Source organism: Trachypithecus francoisi, unplaced genomic scaffold, assembly GCF_009764315.1.
Source record: "Trachypithecus francoisi isolate TF-2019V2 unplaced genomic scaffold, Tfra_2.0 Lachesis_group3, whole genome shotgun sequence".
Lineage (NCBI taxonomy): Eukaryota > Metazoa > Chordata > Mammalia > Primates > Cercopithecidae > Trachypithecus > Trachypithecus francoisi.
Genome location: NW_022681468.1, coordinates 130365719 through 130387713, shown reverse-complemented (window position 1 = coordinate 130387713; position 21995 = coordinate 130365719). Strand labels below are relative to the sequence as shown.

Genomic DNA, 21995 nt, shown 5'->3' with positions numbered 1-21995 from the left:
TGGGCAGGGAAAGGGTAGAGTAATAAGAAGAGGAGGAAAGAAGACAGAGGGGACGTCATGTGTCCATCTGAGATGCTCTCCATATGCACTGACAGGCACCCCAAGGGAGACAGGCAAGAAACATTTTGAACCTTTTTCTAGACTCTTGGTGATGGACTCTAGGTTTGAATGGGTACTTCCTGCTAACACATGCACACCTTTCCAGATGTTGTGGCAAGTTACAGCCAGAAAGTCACTGGGAAACTGAATGACAGTGTCATCACCACGACATAGCATCCAATTCAATATGTATTTACCTAGTACATACCATGCACCAGGCAGTGATAATCTAACCCAGAGAGGAAAGAATAATCCTTGAGCTTTTGCAGCACTAAACAGATGCTGTTAGATCAGATCTACACATCACAAGACTCAAGGCCATTACTCTCCTGGTCACAACGGCAGTGTTACATGTGTCTGTGATTATTTGGTGAATGCTTGTCAGGCTCTAAGCTCTGTTTGAGCAGAAAGTGATGTCTCTTTTTTTCATCTTCACCATTGTGTCTCAGGGCTAAGCATAGTTTCTAGCACTTGGCAGGCATCCAATAGATACTGTTGTCTGAATGAATGTTACAGATGCATTAGCGCTTTGTGGAGGGTATTAGCCCGTTTTACTGGTGAGGAAACAGTCGCAGAATACCCAAGATCACACACAAATAACAGTCTTTAATACTAACAGCCCCTAAATAATAATCCTGCAGGAGCGAGGATTCCAAAAACGCTCAGTCGAATCCACAGTTCGGGTTCTTCTACCATGTCGGGCTCCTTCCCCTGGGTTGGAAGGGCTCAGGCTCCGGGTAGACAGACAGGAGCCCCTGTGCTGGGTAAGTACCAGTGTCTGCGGAGGAGGCACAAACCAGATGAGGCGAGGCGGGCAAAGGTCGTGTCTCCCTCAACTCCGCTGAAATCCCGCCCACTGAGAGGAAGAACAATTATGAGTGAATGGGCTTGTGCGTCCTGATGAGAATCCAAAATCCAGAGGAAGGTGGAAAGAGCCAGGACGCGCTGGGAGGGGATGAAGCTGATAGGAGAAGAAAGAACTGGGAAGAGGAGGAGTGTTCGCGGTTCTTTCTTGCGTCGTGTCTGCTGCGATGAGACACGATCCTGGGTCCTAACTGCAGGTGTCAAGGAGATTCAGTAAATTATACTTGGCAGCCCCGGAGGGTTCGTTCACCTGCACAGGTGGGGCGTCACCGTGGCCTAGTCAAATAACTTCTCCCCAATTTGAGGTGAGGCGGGGGAGATAACTATTTTTGTGGGAAAGCGGCTTAGTAAGTAAGGTATATTGGGGCCCTGGAGAGAATTGCAATGCCACCACCATGGCTATGATCTCCATCAGGCACCATTTCGACACCTCTCCAAATCAACCATCCCTACAACAGGATTTATTTTCCAATGAGCGAAATCCCCGCCCGCCAACTCCAAGGCTCTTGGATGCGAGCTCTGTGGGAAACAGCAGCGACGAGCAGAGGCTATTTTGGGTGTGGGAACGAGGAGGGAGGAGGGGCGGCGCCGCCAAGCTGGGCGCGGGTTCGCGGGGAAAGCCTCCAGCTCGGGCTGCCACGGCAACCGCGTCCAGGCAACGCGCCCGGAAGCGGCTCGGGCGGCGCGCGGCTGCTCGCGCCCCCCCGGGAGCCGGGAACCCTGCCGGGCCGCGCGCTGGGCCAGGCGGCAGGCGCGCGCTGATTGGACGGCGCTCCCCGCGGCGCGGGCCCGCAGCCGGGCGCCCTGCTCAGCCAGCGCCAGCGGCCGCCGCACCCAGCCGCGCCGGTGAGGACATGGGCAGCCGTGGCGCGCCCGCCCCGCGCGCCGGTGAGTGCCGCGCCCCGGGAACCCCGGCCGGGCGGCCTCCGGGGCTGGGCGGCGGGAGCGCCCTGGGACGGCCGGTGACCTTGGGGCAGCCGCTCAGGAGATAGGCGTAGGGGAGAGAGAGCTGCGCGTGGCCCATGTGACATGCCGCGGGCGAGAGGGTTAACTGCATGTGACGCGAAGGGCTGAAGTTGGGCACAGAGCGCAACTGGCGTTGCATTTTCGCGGGGGCTGCATGCTAGCGAACCAACCGAAGCCCGAGGGACTGTTTGGGGGAGCTGGGGTGGTGCACGGATTGCCAGGGGTAAAGGCGAGTCAGCCGAGCCACGACTCAGAGTGAGTGACCTTGGGCAGGTTAACCATCTGCTCTTCCGCCTCTTCGCTTTTTCTCATCTTTCAAAGGAGGGGCTAGGGGGTCTTTGCAGTTCCAGAATGCTATTGTGCCATCCTACTGCGAGCTGAGAAAGAGCCCTAAAGTACGGTTCTGCAGGTACCGGAGATGCAAAGCTTGACCATGTTTATTCTAGGAGGGGTTTCCATTAATTGGCTCCTAAAGTGGCAAGAAATGTTATCCTTGTCTGGAAGATTATGGAGCAAGCAGTCGGTGGTCCGGAGAACGGCTTCTTAAGATGCATAGGTTAAAACCTCTTAGGTGCCCTAAAGACATGAACAAAATCAGGATTAATGCTCCTAAGTTCTTCTTTCCTGTAGTTAATCTAATAGGAAACTTTGTATTTGAACAGGTAAAATCAAAACCCAATCGTGGCAGGCAGCAGCAAATTAAGTGAGTCATTTCTTCAATGTGCACGAGGTTTATGTGTGTGTGTGCGCGCGTGTGTGTGTGCGTGTGTGCGCGTGCGCTCTCGTCCTCAGCTTGAAGTCTGTGTACGGCAGTGTTAGAAATTATTTCATCGGAGTAACCAGAAATAACGCTAGAATGATTCGAATCCACAAAAGTGCAGCTCTCTCAGCAGCAGGGGCAAACATTTGCAACTTGCTTTTAAAATAAGAGTTAGGTTTGTAGAGTAAATATATTCTTTATTGAGAACCATCCCCAGGTTTGCACACTGTATCTGTCTTCTGTGCCCTGTCACTAAACGTGTGTGTGTGTGTGTTGGGGGGCGGGGGGATTCCGTGGCACTTATCCTATTTTTAGCACTGACTGATACTAAAAAAGACACTAGGCCCCCTTCCATATCCACTGTCTATAAACTTCCCTCTTCCACGGAGGGGAAGGGAGGAAGTACCGTCTCACAGGTATCCCTGCTTGCTCCTTCTGACTTGCTACTTAAAGGCTACCCTTGATTTTCATTCGAATCTGATTTCATCTGTATAAGAATGTGGGTTGGGAAGACACAGTTTCCAATGTTAATGAATAAGCTTCTGCAAGCTTGTTTACCTGAGGGCTTAATAACCTTTAATGTGTTACATGTTAGAAATCTGATAGCATATGGAGAGAAAAATCCTGAGTGCCCAGGGATTCAACCACGAAGCCCTACCAACCCTTTAATGAACCACACCACGTGGTGCTTGGAACCCTTGTTAGTGCATTATTCAGCCTCCTCTCTCTGCAGGCCACTAGGCTGTGTTGCTCCGACCTGGCTTTCAATGTCTTGTTTCTTGTATCCTGCAGCCACACTCTTGCATTTTCATTTTTTCTGTAGCTGAGCCCACCTTCTCTCCTGAGCACCCGAGCCTGAGTGAACAACTTCCTGCAGAAGAGCCTTCTCTAGTGTCCTCTGCTGCCTCACCAGAGTAGGGAGGCTGTTCCACTTGCTCCTTAGTGCTGCCTCCAAACCAATGCACCATCACCAACCAAGTCTCTCGGAAGGTAGTGCTGTCTGCTTATGCCCCTGCCCTCTTTCTTATCTTCTGGTCCAGTGCTTCCCAAACCTCGGGGCTCCTCAGAATCACCTGGGACATTTTGAAAAACTTGGTCTTTAGACTCCCTCAGATATACCAAATTAGAATCATTGGGGGCTGGGGTAGGGTGGGGGAGTAAGACCTAAAAATCCCTATTTTAAAAACAAACCCCAAAAGGAGGAGCAGCAGGAGAGGATGAAGAGAAGACAGAACTCTCTGGGCAGTTCTGATGTACACCCAGGTACAGTGGGGATCTCTTTACTTAATGCTACAAAAAAGTGATAAACAAAAAACGTGAGCAGCCAGCTTCGTTCTCTTCTCTGCTTTGTCTTTTGCCAGGGACTTTGGGGTTTCTGTTGAAGCTCTCTTAATTCTTTGACCTTGAAGTTCCTCAACATCTATTCCTATAGCCTCAGTTTCCACTGTGCTTCAGCTAACATCTTGGACTTATTCAGTCTTGAGCAAGACTGAACCTTCGAAATCTTGAACTTGGACTTCAGCCTATTTAGCTGATACTACCCACATACTGCTCTGGATTTTAACCATCGCCGAGGATCCTGATCCCTTAAGCACTTGCTGTTCCAATCCTTCAGCCACTCTGTGACTCTGTTTCTTCACTTGGGGCATGTAGGTTGCTAGCCATATCCGTTCTGTCTGGGATCCCAGAATCCTTTGTTTCAGTGTGTTGGGCTTCTCATATTCCAGTCCTCAATCCAAAATCACCCCCCTTACTTGCTTATTCTTCTCCCAGCCTGCCACATTATCCAGGAGGAAGTCACAAAGACTTTTGGACAGGTTCCATTGAAAATTTACGCTGGCTCTAATTTCACCAGATCAATTCCCACTTTACCATCCTCAAGGCCCCCAAGTGTCTTTCTCTTCCTCTCTTTGTCCTTCTTTATTTCCTCTTTCTCAAAGGAAGAAAATGTCTACAAGTCCCTTCCCCAAGGTTAATCCACATGCACTCCACACTCTTCATTCTCTGGTCTTGATTCCTTCCTTCTCACCTCTTTTGGGAACTGGCTGCATTTGTTATTCCTCTTCTCCAGTGTCTTTGGTCCTTCCCTACTCTGCCCCAGCCCTTACTCCACCATACGGGTCATCCTCCCCATAACAAACTATGGTAGGGTCCTCGCTCTGTGCAATAGAATTTTCTGTGGTAAGAAAAATATTTTATATCTGCACTGTCTCATAGGGTAGTCACTATCCACATGTGGCTCTTCAGCACACGAAGTGTGGCTAGTGTGACTGAGAACCAAGTTTTCCATTTTAGTAAATTCTAAACTAACTTAAATCCAATTGAGGTAGTCAGATAGGGCCAATGGCTCTTGTATGGGGCAGCACTGTTCTTGACCCTGCTACTCTGTTGAACTGTCCTCAGGTTGTCTTCTTTGTCCACTAACCTATTCTGGTTTCACCCTCATCTTTCTGTTGAAACTGCTTCCTTGGAGGGCTATGGCGTAGGTGTCCTGGCTGCAGATCTGAGGCCTTTGCCCTGTCCTTCTTCTCCTTGGTCCTTGCCCTGCGTCTCCTGGCAGCAGTCAGCCCTTTGTGCCTCTCTCTCTCCCTGTCTCCATGACACTGGTTGTCCAGGCATACTCGAATCTCATTTGTTTCCTTTTTCTTCCTGGCCTGTAGACACAGGGATGCTGTGAGATCCTGTCCTTGGTCTTTCTTTTCCTTTTCCTCTTCCCTTCTCCCTGCCCCAGCCTCCCCTCTGAGCCCGCCGTAGTATTTAAAGAGCACTGGGCGCTTTCCCCGCGCCTCACTGGGCGCCCTCGCCCACTTGTACTACTTCCTCTAATCCTTACTCCAACTCTGTGAGGCAGAGACTCTGATTACTCCCGCTATGTAGGTGCAGAAATTGAAGTCGAGGGAGATTTGAATAACTTAAAGAAAACACTGCTTTCAAGGAGCAGATCTGGGAAAGGGACTCCACCAGTCTGACCTTAGAGTCCCACTTTTAGCCCTGTTTACTCAGGGCCCCCAGGTACCTTCAAATCTATATTTTGGGCCCTGAGCTGTCTCCCACATTTCACTCAGAATGTAATACTCAGAAGCCTGGCTGCTTTGTCTCTACCTTGTCATCCTGGCTTCTGTAATCATTTTTCCCCTTTTTAAAACTTTTACTTTGAATAATTCAAATTTATAGAAAAGTTGCAATAATTGGCCAGGTACAGTGGCTCACGCCTGTAATCCCAGCACTTTGGGAGGTCAAGGTGGGTGGATCACCTGAGGTCAGCAGTTCCAGACCAGCCTGGCTAACATATAGTGAAACCCCGTCTCTACTGAAAAAATACAAAAATTAGTTGGGCATGGTGGCGAGCACCTGTAATCCCAGCTACTCTGGAGGCTGAGGCAGGAGAATTGCTTGAACCCAGGAGGTGGAGGTTGCAGTGAGCTGAGATCATGCCACTGCACTCCAGCCTGAGCAACAGAGCAAGGCTCCGTCTCTAAAAAAAAGAAAGAGAGAAAAGTCGTAATAATTAAAATAATTCCCAACATACCTTTCAACCAAATTCTCTAAATATTAATTTTTAACACACTTGCTTTACCTTTTTCACTCTGTCATATTCTCTCATTCTCTGTCTCTGTGTCTGTGTGTCTATGTGCTTATGCACACACATATGTATACACACACACACATACATACATACATATGTTGTCGTTTTCCCTGAACCATTTTAGAGTAAGTTGTAGACATGGTACACCTTTGTCCTCCTAAATACTCAAGTGTATATTTCCTTTTAAAAAGGACATTTTCTTGTAGAAGTGCCAAAATCGGAAAATTAGCATTAAGAGCTATTATCTAATCAACAGGCCTTATTCATGTGTCATCTATTGACCTAATAGTGTCCTTCATAGCAAAAGAGGAGAAAAAAAGATCTTTATTGTTTTGTTCTGTTTTTGAGACAGAGTCTTGCTTGGTTGCCCAGGCTGGAGCGTAATGGTACGATCTCGGCTCACGGCAGCCTCCACCTCCCCGGTTCAAGCCATTCTCCTGCTTCAGCCTCCCGAGTAGCTGGGGTTACAGGCACCTGCCATCATGCCTGGCTAACTTTTGTAATTTTGTAGAGATGGGGTTTCACCATGTTGGCCAGGCTGGTCTTGAACTCCCGACCTTAGGTGATACGCCCGCCTCGGCCTTCCAAAGTGCTGGGATTATGGGCGTGAGCTGCCACACCTGGCCAAAAAAATCTTTAAAAAAAAAAGATGTTTTCTGGTCCAGGATCCAATCCAGGATCTGTGTTACATTCGTTATCATGCCTCTTTCATTTCCTCTAATCTGGGGCAATTTCCCAGTCATTCTGTCTCTCGTGAACCTTGACACGTTTGAAGCGTGCAGTCCAGTTATGTAGTAGAATGCCCTGTAGCTTGGCCTTGTCTGATGTTTCTCATGAGTAGTGGAATGTGTCCCTCTCAGTGCATTCCTTGATGACATTAGTGTCGTCATCCTCTTCTCTGTAACCAGAGCTTGAACACTTGAGGTTATTCTGACTTTTTGTTCCTTGCACTCCCACGTCCAGCCGGTCATTGGGTCAAGTTGAGGTGTTCCCTGCACAGTCTCCCTCCATTCGTGCCTTCCTTTCTACTTCTACTGTCTCTCTGCTGTTTGGGGCACTTGTGGAGTGAAGGCCTGTGCACACTGGCCTCAATCGACCGTTCCAGCCTAATTGGCCACTGCTTAGCAACAGGAACCCAAGGGTCCCATAGTCCTCAGCAATCAGTATTTCCTCTGCTTTGCCCCATCTCCACCCCTTCCCATGCTGCTCTGAATTCACATCATTTACCCCTTTGAATATCAGACTCAAATGCCTGTTCCTCAAATGCTTTTCCTGATGGCCCAGTTCAAAATGATCCTGCCTTCTGCCCGGTAGCACTGGCCAGCGCCTCTGTTCTTGCACAGTGGCTTGCTAATGTTATTTCCCTGCAGAATGGAAGTTCCTGCAGTGCGGGGACTGTGTCTTGTTCAGCACTGTAGAGGCTCAATGAATATTTGTTGACTGGACTAAATTATTTGATGAAATCATTAAGCAAGTGCACAGAACAACCATGGAGCTGTCTGCTAGCACGTGGTATGCGATGGTGGATGTGAGACCCATGCTTTACCCGAAGAGTCAGGTGGGTGTTGGCTCAAAATAGGATCTTTTTAGTAAAACGGTGGATAATTTGAGAAGGCATTTTCATTTTGTAAGTGGAAAAAATGATTCTTCCCTGATGACACTTAACGTCGTGTGTATGTGTCAAGACAAAGAAAGAGCATATTTGATTTTTTTAAAAAAGAGTAGAGAAACTAACATAGCATATTAAAAATGGCCCATCTAGTTCTTCACACGCCAAATGAGCAGCTGAATGTGAGAGGAGTAGTTTCTCCAGCTCCCTTCCTCCCTGGGAGCCCTGGAGCCACCTGCCTCCTCTGTCTGTCTGGCCTCCTCTGTCCCCTCTGCTGTCCTTCAGCCTGCCTCCCCACTCTACTCACTGTTTCTCTCTTCCCTTATTTCACTCTTTCTGTCTGTTCCTCTCTCTTAATTTTTCTACTGTTCTCCCTCTCCCTATTGACTATTTTATTTGATTTTTTGACTTATTGGATGTGGTTTTATGTTCCATGAGTTTTTCCATATAAAAGCAGGTGATTTTTGCAAAAAGAGAAAACCCAATTGGTTTTTATGCCTTGGTGGTCTTTTGTCGACTCCCTTCCATGCTCAGTGGTTCTTGTTATTTTAAAAATGTAGTTATCAGTGATAATAAACTGGTTTATCGGAAGGAACATAATTACCTCTTTCTGGTACACCAGGAAAATTACTAGGAATGTGCTGGTTGATAAATATCAAGAAGCCTAAAATTTTCAGTTGCTGCCAAGGGAACATTGGTACTTGAGGTTGAAAATCAGATTTCAGTGTGGTGAAAACTCAGATTTCCGGGTGGCGAGCTGCTGAGCTTACTGGGAACTTCAGTCTTCCTCCCTGAAGGTGTCTGCGTTTGCTGACCGGTGGTCACCCCCTGCCCCACTTCAGAACGCGTTTGTGGAGATGACATTCTCTCTGGATGAAGCAACTACAGAAGTGCAGGCAAGAGATTCTGCTGCCGTCGCTGAGTGTGGCTTAAATAAAAAGCATGTTTATGTGGGAGAGAATGTGTGGGGGTTGCTTTTGCGTTATGGAATTCTTAAAATTGTTGAACCGGGAAGATGTTATTCAGAAACCCCTGGTGCCTTCAGCTTGTTTTTTGTTTATTTCAGGTTTCTTTTTTCCCCCATTTTTAATTATCTCTGAAAAACCTCAAGAGTCCTCCCCTGCTCCTAAAATAGTTATAAAATTAATGTGCTGTACTCAGGTCGTTACTCCACGTAAAACAGTAGAAGACTGCCATGTTAAGCAGAGAAGTCCAGCCTCCTCTCTCTGAGTGTGAGAAAAAGGGCATAGACTGGAGACTGGATCTTTCTTCTGAGCCTGAATTCTTAGCTTTTCAGCCAGCGATTCATCGAGGGTAGAACCAAAAGTCACCACCGGCGTTCTGTCTGTATAAGAGTACACAGAATCGTGCCTTCCCCTCCTAGTTTAGTAGGTAGAGAGTTTACATGGGCTTTTAATAATATTTTTTCTCTTCTAGCTGTTGCACTTGGCAGATTTCTTTTTTAACATTTGGTTATGTGTCTTTTCTAATGCTAGAAAGAAAAGTTGCCAAATATTGCTGTTGATTATAATAAAACAACCTAAAAGTAATGACTTCTTTTTTGGTGTGAGTGTCCGGGCACACTGCGGGGTGACCTCCAGCCTCCCGCCGAGCTCACAGCTGGAAGGGCACCTTCAGTCAGCAATCGATATGTCATTTGGGTAGAGCAACTCAATAATGAAAACAGTGGGTCTTCCCAAATTAGAAAAACAAAAAGGCGAATGAACGAATATGTATGAGTGTCCCGTGAAGAGGCGCTGTGCTAGGCTTTGTGGAGATTACAGGTTCTTGTGGGATGTGGTTCCCGCTGCCCTACAGCAGCTCAGCTGGGGAGACATAATCCATGAAAAGTTCAAATAACAATAGAAGATTTAAATAGCATTTCAAAATAGCTGTTATTAACACAGGAGAACAAAAACCAATCTGTTTTTGCAAGGGTTCTCCTAAAAATGTTAACATCATTCTAAGCTGTGGAGATGGGATTGAAGCAACGTCAGTGACCAGTCATTGGGTTCTAGGGGTCTGTCTATAAATCTCTCTGGACCTGACAGAGGCCATGTGTGTATTGCAGATTGACCACCTCCCTTCAATTATGCAGAAATCTCTGCACTGGCTGGAAGAGCACTGTCAATGGTTTAAGCATTCTAAAGTTCACCTTTGTGGGTCAGAAACACATCACCCCTCACCCTTCTACCTCCAACAGAATTCCCTTTATGAATGTGATAGAATGGAAGGGAAAGAGTGCAAGTGCAGTCCACTTGCTAAGTGGACTGAAGGTCATTTTCACAAAGGGCATTGAAAGTATCTCCTCTGGGACCCCATGGAGGGACTTGCACTTTTCCTGGAACCTCAAGTTTTTGGAATACTGTGCTGGCATCACTCCAGAACCACTGGACCTGTACAACATGCTGATTCCCTGATGCACAGGTGATCCAGGCTTCAGTCCCAGCTTTGATGAGAGCACCAGCCTCAAGCCTTGTTCTGTGCCCACAAGGAAACGAAAGTAAAAATTGATAGCAAACTTACTTTAACTAAACCATAGTCTTTGCAGCCCAGAATCAGGCTTGTTTCTTGGTTTTGATCACTGTAAATGAACGATTTATGCTTTTTATTGTTATTGTCGTTCACTGGTTCATTCTTTTCTTCAAGAAGGTTTTATTTACATTTGTATCATTGTGAAAATAGCACACTTGTTGAAGTATTTTGAAAATTAGGAAAAGCAGAATAAAAATGTACCCAGTGCCACTATTTACATTTCGATTTATTTCTTTCCACTGTTTTAAAAGATATGACTATACTAATACTTCTAGTGCTAGAATCCTTGCCTCACCCTCTCCAAGATGGTTGTAGGATTTCTGGATTGCTGAGGTGATGTACAGTTGCAAAAATGTCAAGATGTGTCAGGTAAGCTACATCTGCTGTTGGCCTAAGGACAGGTGTTTTCGTGTGAGGATACCCAATGTCTTAGAGACCATGTAAGTCCTTGATGATGTACCCAAGTTTCCCTAGATCGGCCTCACAACCATAATGCCAGGTGCATTCGTCAATATGCTAGCCCAGTATATTTCTTCCAAGGACAGCTCAGCTATTCTAAAAAATTCTGATCAGGAGTGGGGAGAGGTGAGCTGCCTATGAAGGAGACAGAGTATGCTTATTTGCACTGTTTTCATTTCCTTTGCACATAATTTGGAGGCACTTCCCCAATTGGGACAGTGTGGTTTAATTTGTGGAAAGCTCCTGCTACTAGCATTGGTCCTTCCTTTGGCCTTGTCAATCTAGATACATTGGCTTGGGAAATTAGGCATCCTGACCTCAGTTGCACAGCCCTCTTCCTCCTTTTACCAAAGCACATGATTTAGCTAGATACCAACTATCCACACCCCAGAGATCATTCCAGCAATTTGGCATGGGGAAAGTTGGTAGGAGGATGAGTGAAGGGAGGGGAGGGGGAAACAGTGTTAAAGGTAGCCTCAAGACTATGGAGGCATCTAGGAGGGAGGAGGCCTCAGATACAGGAGAGAAGGAAGGCAGATAATTGGCAGCCTGGGCACTCAGCAGGGCAGTGGTTACCTTGTCCTTGACTTTGAGTCTCCTGCCTCATCCATCTTTGCTGGCCCATGGTCAAGCAGTCTTCTCACTGTGGGGAGAAAGTGAAAGGGGAGGAGCAAGAGGAGCAGGATATGGTAATGGTGCCAGTGGTAGTGGTGGTGGATAACTTCAACATTTGCAGGATTGGCTGGGTGTGGTGGCTCAGGCCTGTAATCCCAGCGCTTTGGGAGTCCTAGATGGGTGGATCATGTGAGGTCAGGCGTTTGAGACCAGCGTGGACTACATGGTGAAATCCTGTCTCTACTAAAAATACAAAAATTAGCTGGGTGTGGTGGTGGGCACCTGTAATCCCAGGTACTCGGGAGGCTGAGGCACAAGAATCACCTGAACCCGGGAGGTGGATGTTGCAGTGGGCGGAGATTGCGCCACTGTACTCCAGCCTGGGCCACAGAGCGAGACTCTGCCTGAAGGAAAAAAAAAATTGCAGCGTCCTTTAAACTCATGAGTCAAAATGTTTGCACCATCTAAATTGTGGTGCCTTGGAGCAAAGCTCTGGTCCCCAGGTCCTAGTTATAATTCTAAATAATGTGTACTGTTGTACATTGTAGGATGTTTAGTAAGATAGATAGATAGATAGATAGATAGATAGATAGATAGAGTGTACTATAAATCCACCTTGGTGGGTTTTGTTTTTTCTTTTTTACCTTAGCATTATAGCAAGAACATAAATACATAAATATATTCTTAGCATTTTTTTGTTTTTTAGTTTTTTTAGAGACAATATCTAGCTAGCTCTGTTACCCAAGCTGGAGTGCAGTGTCATGCAGCCTTGAACTCCTGGGCTCAAGCAATCCTCTTGCCTTAGGCTCCTGAGTATCTTGGACTACAGGTGTTCACCACCATGCCTGGCTAATTTATTTTTTATTGTTATTTTATTGTAGAGACAAGGCATTGCTATGTTGCACAGGCTGGTCTCGAACTCCTGGCCTGAAGCGATCATCCTATTTCAGCCTCTCAAAATGTTGGGATTACAGGCATGTAATCCACATGCCTGGCCAGCTATTGATATTCTTTTGAGTGGATGTGCTGTGTTCTAACTGCTCTTCTATTGTTGGACATTTAACCAATAGCCATTTATAGAAATATTACCATCTAGTCAAGATCACATAGTATTAAGTATGGATAAAATGCTTTAAGGGTAGAGATTTCATGGGGATTAGTTACTTTGCCATGGAATTCCAATTTCATGGTCCTAGAATGTATAGGGCAAGAGTGAGTTCTGTACATCCCCTGGAGTGTCTAACAATTTGACTCCCCTTTGAACTCTTGGTTTACATATTTTTTTAAGTGGGGGCAGGAAGAAGTAATTTCTTTCTTTTAAATTGACACAGTGAAGAATGAAGTGTAAGAAGTAAAAGATACACTTAGTCAAAGCTCCCAGTGTTCTATCTGTTCCTGTCTATTTTTCGCTTAGAAAGAAATATGACCCTGACTTGGTATTTGTCATTTCCACGTTCATCTTTAGATGTTACAGATTTGGCATATTACTTGGCATGTTTTAAACCTTTATAAAATGACATTGTATAGTGTTCATATCCTTCTTCAGCTTACTTTTTTCACTTAATATATTTGTGACATTCATTCACATTGGGGCTTGTAATTATAATTCATCGTTTTCTCTTTCTTTCCTTTTATTTATTTATTTTTTTGAGACAAAATCTCACTCTGTTGCTCAGGCTGGAATGCAGTGGCGAGATCACTGCTCACTGCAGCCTTGACCTCTCCAGGCTCAGGTGATCCTCCCACTTGAGCCCCTTAGTAGCTGGGACAATAGGTGTGTGCCACCACACCCAGCTAATTTTTTTTTTTTTTAATGGAGATGGGGTTTACCATGTTGCCCAGGCCCACTCCTGGGCTCAAGCCATCTGCCACCTCGGCCTCCCAAAGGGCTGGGATTACAGGCCTGAGCCACTGCACCTAGCTGCTAATTCATTTATTTTCAATCCTATTTGTTCTTTCATTGCATGAATATGTCACAGTTTATTCCTCCATTTGCCTAATGATGGGAGTTCATTCCCACCTCCTCATGTTTTTGCTGTTAGAAACAATGCTACCTTGAGTATTCTTGCAAATGTCTCCTTAAGAGCACATTTGGAAAGTTTTTTGAGGATTCATTAGTAGTAGAATTATTAGGTCATTAGGTTTGTTCATCTTCAGCTTTACTAGATATTGAACACTCCTTTCTAAAGTGGTAGTATCCATTCACACTCCCATCTGGTGTTCCTGTTCCATATATATTCTTGTCAATACTTGATCTTATCAGACTTGATTTTTTGGCAGGCTGATGTGATGAAATGGTATGTCTGGGGGATTTTATCTCTTATGGAAAATTAGATTTATTTTATAATTTGCTTCCATTGGCCAGAAAAGAACCAAAGTTACATATATTAAAAACAACAACAACAACAACAAAACTTGTTCAAGTGCTTGTCCTTCAATATTCTTTTAAGATTTGCCAAGCAAGACAGCCATTTGGAAATCTATTTAAACTTAAAACTTAGATTATAAAATAAATATACTATTTCCAGTGAACAGAATTACACCCTGTGTAATTTGGTATTAGAGCCTCAGCTGACTCCAGCTGCCCACTGAGTACAGGTGACTATCAGTTGGCTGGTCTCTGGATGCTGTATTCTCTTGGTTAGAAGCAAGTCACAGGTCCCACCCACACTCAAAGGGAGAGGACCATGCAAGGTGTTAACACCAAAAGACAAGGATGGTGTCAGGCGGGGTTGGGGGGTGCACCTTATGAGTCTGTCCACCACAGCAGGGACCATTTTTGATCATCATGTTTCAGCATCATGGGTTCCAGTGTCATGGGTTTAGATCAGCATTGTTAGGGTGATCAGAGACTATCCGGAGGCTGACTTACCCAGCCTGGTTCCCGTTGAAAGTGAAATTCTGACATATTAATTCACATCGAGAAAAGTAGCTGGCAGATAGACTTAGGCTTGTGTTTGCCAATTCCTGTGTACTCTCCATTTATGCACAGCTTTGTGGGAAGCTAAAAGATGTGATGAGTATGGACTCAGGGCAAGGAGTGAATAGGATTATCTTTACGCTAATGTCATTGGACCATGAGAGCCTAATGCATCCCCCTCTATTATAGAACTTTTCCTGCTGCCCTGGATTCTTAGGTCCTTGGAAACACCAATAATTTTTTTTTTTTGAGATAGAGTCTCACTCTATCCAGACCAGGCTAGAAGGCAATGGTGTGATCTGGGCTTACTACAACCTCTGTCTCCTGGATTCAAGTGATTCTTCTGCCTGAGCCTCCTGAGTAGCTGGGATAACAGGTGTGGACCATCACACTCTGCTAATTTTTCTATTTTCAGTAGAAATGCGGTTTCATCCTGTTGGCCAGGCTGGTCTTGAACTCCTGACCTCAAATGATCCATCCACCTCGGCCTCCCAAAGTGCTGGGATTACAGGCATGAACCACCACGTCTGGTCACCAATATGTTTTGTCTCTTCAAACTCTGCTTTTAATAGACATGCTGTGTATACCATCCTCCTTTCTGGTTGCACATTCATTCTTGAGCCAGAATATAATTCAATTGGTTATATTCAACAGCATGAAATTAATTCAATTCAGTTATCTCTCCTGGACATTCACACACCCAGCAAACATTTACTGATCAGCTCTGATGTGCCAGGTGCTTGGGATATAGCTGTGGACAATACAGCTCCTCGTGGAGCGTGCAACATAAAGCCAAGGATGGATATTGAACTAGTATGATGAGTGCTTGCTAATTTCAGTAGTGAGTGTCAGCAGTGTCTTGGATCGTTTTTCTAAATCAGCTGTTCCCATCTCTTTCTGATTCTTCAGATTTCATTGTCAGAGTCCCATCTTAACTTGGATTTTGCAGTCTTCCCCATTGACTTTCTACACTACTTGCATCATTTTGTAGAGCAAAGGAAAGGAAAATAAGATACCAAAAAGCTGAACTAATCCATGATTATAAATGCTATTTCAGTGAGAATGTCCATCATTAAGAGGCTGGCTAACAATTATGGTAGATCCATTCAGTGGACTGTCATGCAGACATTAAAGACGGTGATGTAGGCTGAGCGTAGTGGCTCACACCTATAATTCCAGCACTTTGGGAGGCCAAGGTGGGAGGATTACTTGAGGCTGGGAGTTTGAGGCCAGCCTGGGCAATATAGTAAGACCTCATCTCTGTAAAAAAATTGAAAAATTAGCCAGATATGGTGTTACGGGCCCGTGGTCCCAGTTACTCTGGAGGCTGAGGCAGGAGGGTTGCTTGAGCCTAGGAGTTGGAGGCTGCAGTGGGCTATGACCAAGCCAGTGTACTGTAGCCTGGGTGACAGAATGAGACCCTGTCTCACAAAAAAAAATTTAATGGTGATGTATATCTTTATATATTGACATGGAATCATGCTTATGATGTAGTGTCAATTCGTAAATGCAGCATACACATAGTCTATGAAGTATTATATTATATATTTATTTATTTTGAAACCGGATCTCACTGTGTCACCTGAGCTGGAGTGCAGTGGCATGATCTCAGGTCACTGCAGCTTCCAACTTACCAGGCTCAGGTGGTCCTCCTACCTTAGCCTCCTAAGTAGCTGGGACTGCAGGCATACACCAACATACCTGCCTAATTTTTGCATTTTTTATAGAGATAGGGTTTTGCTATGTTGGCCAGGCTAGTCTTGAACTCCTGGCCTCAAGTAATCCTATTCCCTTGGCCTCCCAAAGTGCTGGCATCATAGACATGAGCCACCGCTCCTGGCTGAAAGTTTTATTTTAAAAATCATATAGGTATTCTATCAGATGTGCATAAAGGGACATTAGCCAGGAAAGGGAAAGGAACCAACCCTTACTGGAAGCTTATCCAGTGCCCTAAGGCCAGACACTGTTTTGGATACTCCATAGCCTCCTGTGGCTAATGCCTGGTGATGCAGAGGCTGAGGTCCTAGGTTTAAATCTCTGCTCTACTTCTCCGTAGCCACGTGATGTTGGGCCAGTTGCTGAACATTTCATAGTCTCTTTCCTCTGGTTCAATGTTGATAAGAAGAGTAATCCTTTACAAACAATTGTGATGATAAATTAAACTAATGCACATAAATGTGCTTCGTGAGTACCTGACCTTCACGAGTAAGCAGTTACTCCTTACATTATGTGTGAGCAGCTGTTAGTTATGTGACCCCCAACCCAACCAGCTCAGGTGGGCCCGCTGAGATCGTACAGATAGTGGGGAAGCCAGGATTCAAGCAAGAGCCTTTCTGATCCTACCAGCATGTTTTCTATGAGAGAAAAATATGTTGGACTGTAGTTGTGTAAAGGGAGAGTGAGAGAAAGAAGGATGAGAGAGACAGTAGAAGAAGGAAAACAGGCAGGAAAAATGGGAAGTGAAGAGAAAAGGCAAAGGAAAATGAAGAGGAATCAATGACAGGGAAAGCAAAAAAAAAAAATTGTGAGAGAGGAGGCAGTGAGAAGGTAAAGGAGAAGAGCTGGAAGAGGGTAGGGAGGGAGGCAAGAGGAGAGAGAGGAATGAGAAGCCCTAGGTGAATCTCCACGCCTCTCCTGCTACTCCAGCCAGATCCCATCTCTGGGCTGCCTGAATTCGCAGTCTAGTCACCAGGGCCTTGGGCCTGCATGCACCGCTGTGCCTCCCCATCTCCTCCGACTCCTGCCTGCCTGGGAGGCCCTTGCCTTCCACCATCCCACAATTTTCTATCACTCCTCAGGGCCTGCCGTTCAAGTCCGAAGGCCTGAGGGTGCTGTTGGAGGTGAGTTAGAGAACAACTCCCAGCTGTCTTTCCAGACAAACCTTCCACTGTTCCCGCCCTCTATCCTTTCACTCTGTTTTTAGCTACAAGGAAATAGGGTTTTCTTTCACCATATTACAACCGCTTTATTCATAAATGCTTTGCCTATTTTCTATTCCGATGGTTGGGCATAATGTATCAATCCTATATTTTAATAGTGAAATGAAAAATTAACTGTTTTTACATGATTGATATTCAACTCTTTAGTAAAAATTGTTATTTTAATTTGTTAAATTCATTTACCATTTTACATTAAAATGGTACGGCAGGTTTTTCTACTCAGTGTCACGTTACTTATAAAACTATAATAATTGGCATTAATGTCTTCTTTTTCATTAAAATATTAAAATACTCATCTCTATGTGTATCTACTTCCTTTTTTGTTTCTCCCTTTATAGAATCCTCATAATCACAAATAATGATTTTGATTTAGATAATAGCAGTTCACTTTAGTCTTCTGTGAACTCTTGAATTCTATTTATATATTGCATATTTGGGGCATTTGGATTGTTTTTCTTTTTTCTTTTTTTGAGACAAGGTCTTACTGTGTCACCCAGGCTAGAGTGCAGTGGTGCATTCGTGGCTCACTGCAGCCTTGACCTCCCAGGCTCAGGTGATTTTCCCACATTAGCCTCTCAGGTAGCTGGGACTACAGGTGCACACCACCACGCCCAGCTAATTTTTTTTTTGTATTTTTTATAGAGACAGGGTTTTGCTATGTTGCCCAGGCTGGTCTCAAACGCCTACGCTCAAGAAATCCTCCCACCTTAGCCTCCCAGGTGGGACTACAGGTGTGTGCCACCATACCTGGCTAATGTTTTTTTTTTTTTTTGGATTTTTTATAGAGATGGGATTTTGCCATGTTACCCAGGCTGGTCCCAAACTCCTGGGCTCACCCTAGCCTCCCAGGTAGCTGGGACTACGGGTGTGTGCCACCACACCTGGCTAACTTTTTTTTTTTGTAGAGACGGCATTTCACCATGTTGCCCAGGCTGGTCTCAAACTCCTGAGCTCAAGCGATCCACCCACCTCAACCTCCCAAAGTGCTGGGATTACAGGCCACAGTGCCTGGCCCCGGATTTTATTTTTTCTTATTTTTTCCCATTCTTTTCTTCTTGCTTTACCTACCTGTCCCTTCCCCCAACTTCTCCCAATTTTAAAACCGTATAAAGTGGAGATTGTTTAATATATTGTTTAATATAGTGGAATCACAGCACAATCAAAACAGCATGAAACCCAGACCTGTGTGATAAGGTTGTAGACAGACCTGTGGTATCAGTGGTCAGATTTACAAATGTACAGGAGATGATAACCTCAGGCAGGTAAGCCAGAATTAACAACAGGAAGATCTGCAAACGATGCTTGGGAGGTTATTTAATCCTGTGACTTATTCATTATCAATCTTTATTCATCTGCAATATAGATCCCACATTCTGGCAAAGATTCGTGATACTAACAAACCAAGCGACCTGCCAGATATGCAGATCCTCACCAGATTCATAAAGGGCACCCATTCTGAATAATGTGTCTTGTGAGCCCCTACCTTATGAAATTTCTTGTCATAGAGCTGCATAGCGCTTAGGGGGGTTTGCTTCTGAAAAGCCATCTCCGATAATCAGTGGTGTGGCTTGACTTTTGTGGCTCTGTTCAAGTAGATGAAATGACCTTCAGAGAAGGGGATGCCAAAGTCTCCATTCTTTCAGATACTTATTGAGTGTCTAATATTTGGGATTCAGTCTTGGTAAATAATTATACTTTTTAACTAAACTGTATTGTCTTGTATCTTTATTGCTGCAGTTTCTGATCTGGAAGTGCTGGTCATTCACTCAGTCATTAACAAACACATATGGATACTTCTAGGTCAGCCCTGTGTCTATTAAGATTTGAAACATGCCCATAAGGAGCGTGTGGTTTAGTAGGGGAGCTTTACTATTAAACAACTAAAAAGGATAGAGCATAATAAATAGTATATAGACAGATAAAGAGCTGGAGAAATGCAAAAGAGAGAACCATTTTATAGACTGGAGGGGCTAGTGAGGCCTTAAAGAGTGCATGAGTTTTCTAGGCTGGCAGGGGTGGGAAGGGCATTTCCCATAGAGCGCATGCAGAGGCGTGATGGCAGGAGAGTGCAGGACATCCAAGGACGGTGGTGGATGGGGTGGCAGGGGGAGGGTTCCGGGTGACTGGAGCAGGTGATTGTGGTAAGGAGTGGCCAAATATGAGGCTGGAAGAACAGGTTAGGCAGGCCAGAGCATGTTGAGAAGAAAGGAAGCAGAGGTTGGAGTGTTGGAGAGAAGGTGTGGAACAATCTCTCCATCCCCTATTTTGGGAAAGCCTACTCATTCTCATCAGTTCTTCCTGACCTAGCTGCTACCCAGGAAAAATCGACCCCTCTCCTGTTTTCCCTCCCCGTGTGTTTTTGTTCATAGAGTTAGCCACTTAACCCATTGTTTTTGTTTGTTTGTATTTGAGACAGAGTCCCCTCTGTTGCCCAGGCTGGAGTGCAGTGGGGCTATCATGGCTCACTGTAGCCTCAACCTCTCTGGGCTCAGGTGATCCTCCTGAGTAGCCGGGACTACAGGTGTGCATCAGTATGCCTCGCTAATTTTTGTATTTTTTGTAGAGATGGGGTTTCGCCATGTTCCCAGCTGGCCTCGAACTCCTGGGCTTGAACTCCTGGGCTCAAGCAATCCTCCCACTTCGGTCTCCCAAAGTGCTGGGATTACAGGCATGAGCCACGACCCATTGTTTTCTGGTTGGTTTAGATGACTTCTCCTGAGGGAAGGGATTTTTGTTTTTCCTAGTTAGGTTACTTAATTACCTAATAGATGCCAAATACATGTTTCTTAAGTTAGGCTACTCCGTAGATTAATATCTCGACAGAGATGTCTTACAACTTTAAAACTGTAAAGATTCTGTGATTCTAAATAACAGCATTTCCCACACTGGCCTAATTTTATTTATGGTAGTCCCCCCTTATCAGTGGTTTCACTTTCCACCTTATCCAACGTTAACCAATGGTCAAAAATATTAAATAAAGCATTCTAGAAGTAAACAATTCATAAGTTTTAAATTGTGTGCTGTTCTGAATAGTGTGATGAAATCTTGTGTGATCCTGCTCCCTCCTGCCCAGAACGGGAATCATCCTCTTGTCCAGCGTGTCCACACCATGTATACCCGGCTCTGTGAGTCACTTAATAGCCATCTCTGTTATTGACGGTTGGGGTATTGCAGTGCTTGTGACCAAGTAACCCTTATTTTACTTCATAATGGCCCCAAAGTGCAAGAGTACTGTGCCTAATTTATGCATTAAACTTAATAATGGGTATGTATGTGTAGGAAAAAGTAGTATGTATAGGCTTCGGTTTCAGGCATCCTCTGGGGGTCTTGGGATGTATCCCCTGCAGATAAGGGAGGGCTACTGTAGTCTATATGGCAGAAATTCTTCTCTCTGACACTGAAGAACTCTGTGGGCACCATAGCTTGTTTGGCATGAATGACTTTCTTTTCCTTAAATGTAATTTGTTTCAAGTTCTTTGTCTAAGAAAGTGAAATGTTCACATTTTGAAACTCCAAAAATAAAACACTAGAGAGATGATGCCAAAACAGTGATTTCAATCAGAAATGCTTTCTGAATCCAGCATCTAAATGAGGATTAATTATGGAATCAGATCATGGTTAGTAGGCATTCATTGTTTTAAGGCAATTGATAGCAGTATTGAGGAACCTAAAAAAGTATTGTAAACATCCTCTAGGGTTTTTCATATTTCTAATGAGTTGCGATGGCCAAATGTTCCTTATACACAAGATGAAATATGAATGATTGTATCTTATTATAAAGTTTTCAAGTTCTAATGAAGAATATCATTCTCATTCCCTTGGTGAACAGATATCTTCCCACAAATCAGATCACATTGATCATGTACTATTTTATTTGAGATTAATTTAGAAATAAGTGCTCTTCATTTACGATGGAACTAGTAGTAAAAATTTTCTGAGATCAAATTTACTGAGGTAGTTTCCTGCAAATTTCTACAGAGAAGTGTAAGATTGAATAAGCCTATTAAAGACACTCTAGTTTCTGTTAAAGTGGTTTCTCAAGCTTGAGATGCAGATTTGAAGTGAGGAAACTTCAGGAAACTCCATGGCACAGTCCCTGTTGATCTGTCTTGCAAGGCTTAGCAGTATTAATTTCAGAAGAGCTTTGATTTTGCTTGATTGCTTTTCTTCTTATTTGGAAACATATGCTGTTTATTTCATATATATGATACAAGGCATTTAATAATATAACTGATCAGTGTTTCAACATAATTTATGATCCACTTAGCAGCTTAATAATAAGCTTTTGAGGTTAAGTTCTAGATATAAACTGTTAAATAATTTAGTGCTTATTTTTTCAACAGATGTGAATTATTAAAAAGAAAATGGCCCAACGGAGCACTGTATTTCCTTCTCGTGTCACCAAGGAAAGGTATAATTTATGGAAAATATGCATCTAAGGTATACTTTTCCTTTCCACTCATCCCATGGGGGCTGCTAGTGGGTGTGATAGTTATAAATGAAAGCTTGGACTGTCACATTATCCAAGAATGGTTTTGTTCAAGGGCAAGAGAAACACTGTTGTGTCCTCTAACTTTCAATTTATAGGATACTGTGGACCACTCAGTGACCCCAAGAAGTAGAGATTTCACAGTAGTCCTGCA

The 21995-nt window shown here is 44.5% G+C and overlaps 1 protein-coding gene across 14 annotated transcripts in view; it reads left to right on the top strand.

Moving 5' to 3' along the window:
* FAM81A (family with sequence similarity 81 member A) overlaps positions 1–21995 on the top strand; it is a 163891-nt gene that overhangs the window by 69666 nt on the left and 72230 nt on the right. For 3 of the 14 annotated variants that reach the window (XM_033189927.1, XM_033189934.1, XM_033189928.1), the window contains one exon: positions 21696–21792. In XM_033189927.1, coding sequence (XP_033045818.1) covers positions 21773–21792 — 20 coding nt within the window. In that variant the 5' untranslated portion in view covers positions 21696–21772. Of the gene's footprint in view, positions 1–1550; positions 1852–1933; positions 2185–2591; positions 2633–3512; positions 3680–21695; positions 21793–21995 lie in introns of those variants that run through there. The other 11 variants (XM_033189921.1, XM_033189920.1, XM_033189930.1 and 8 more) reach the window with 10 other exon arrangements.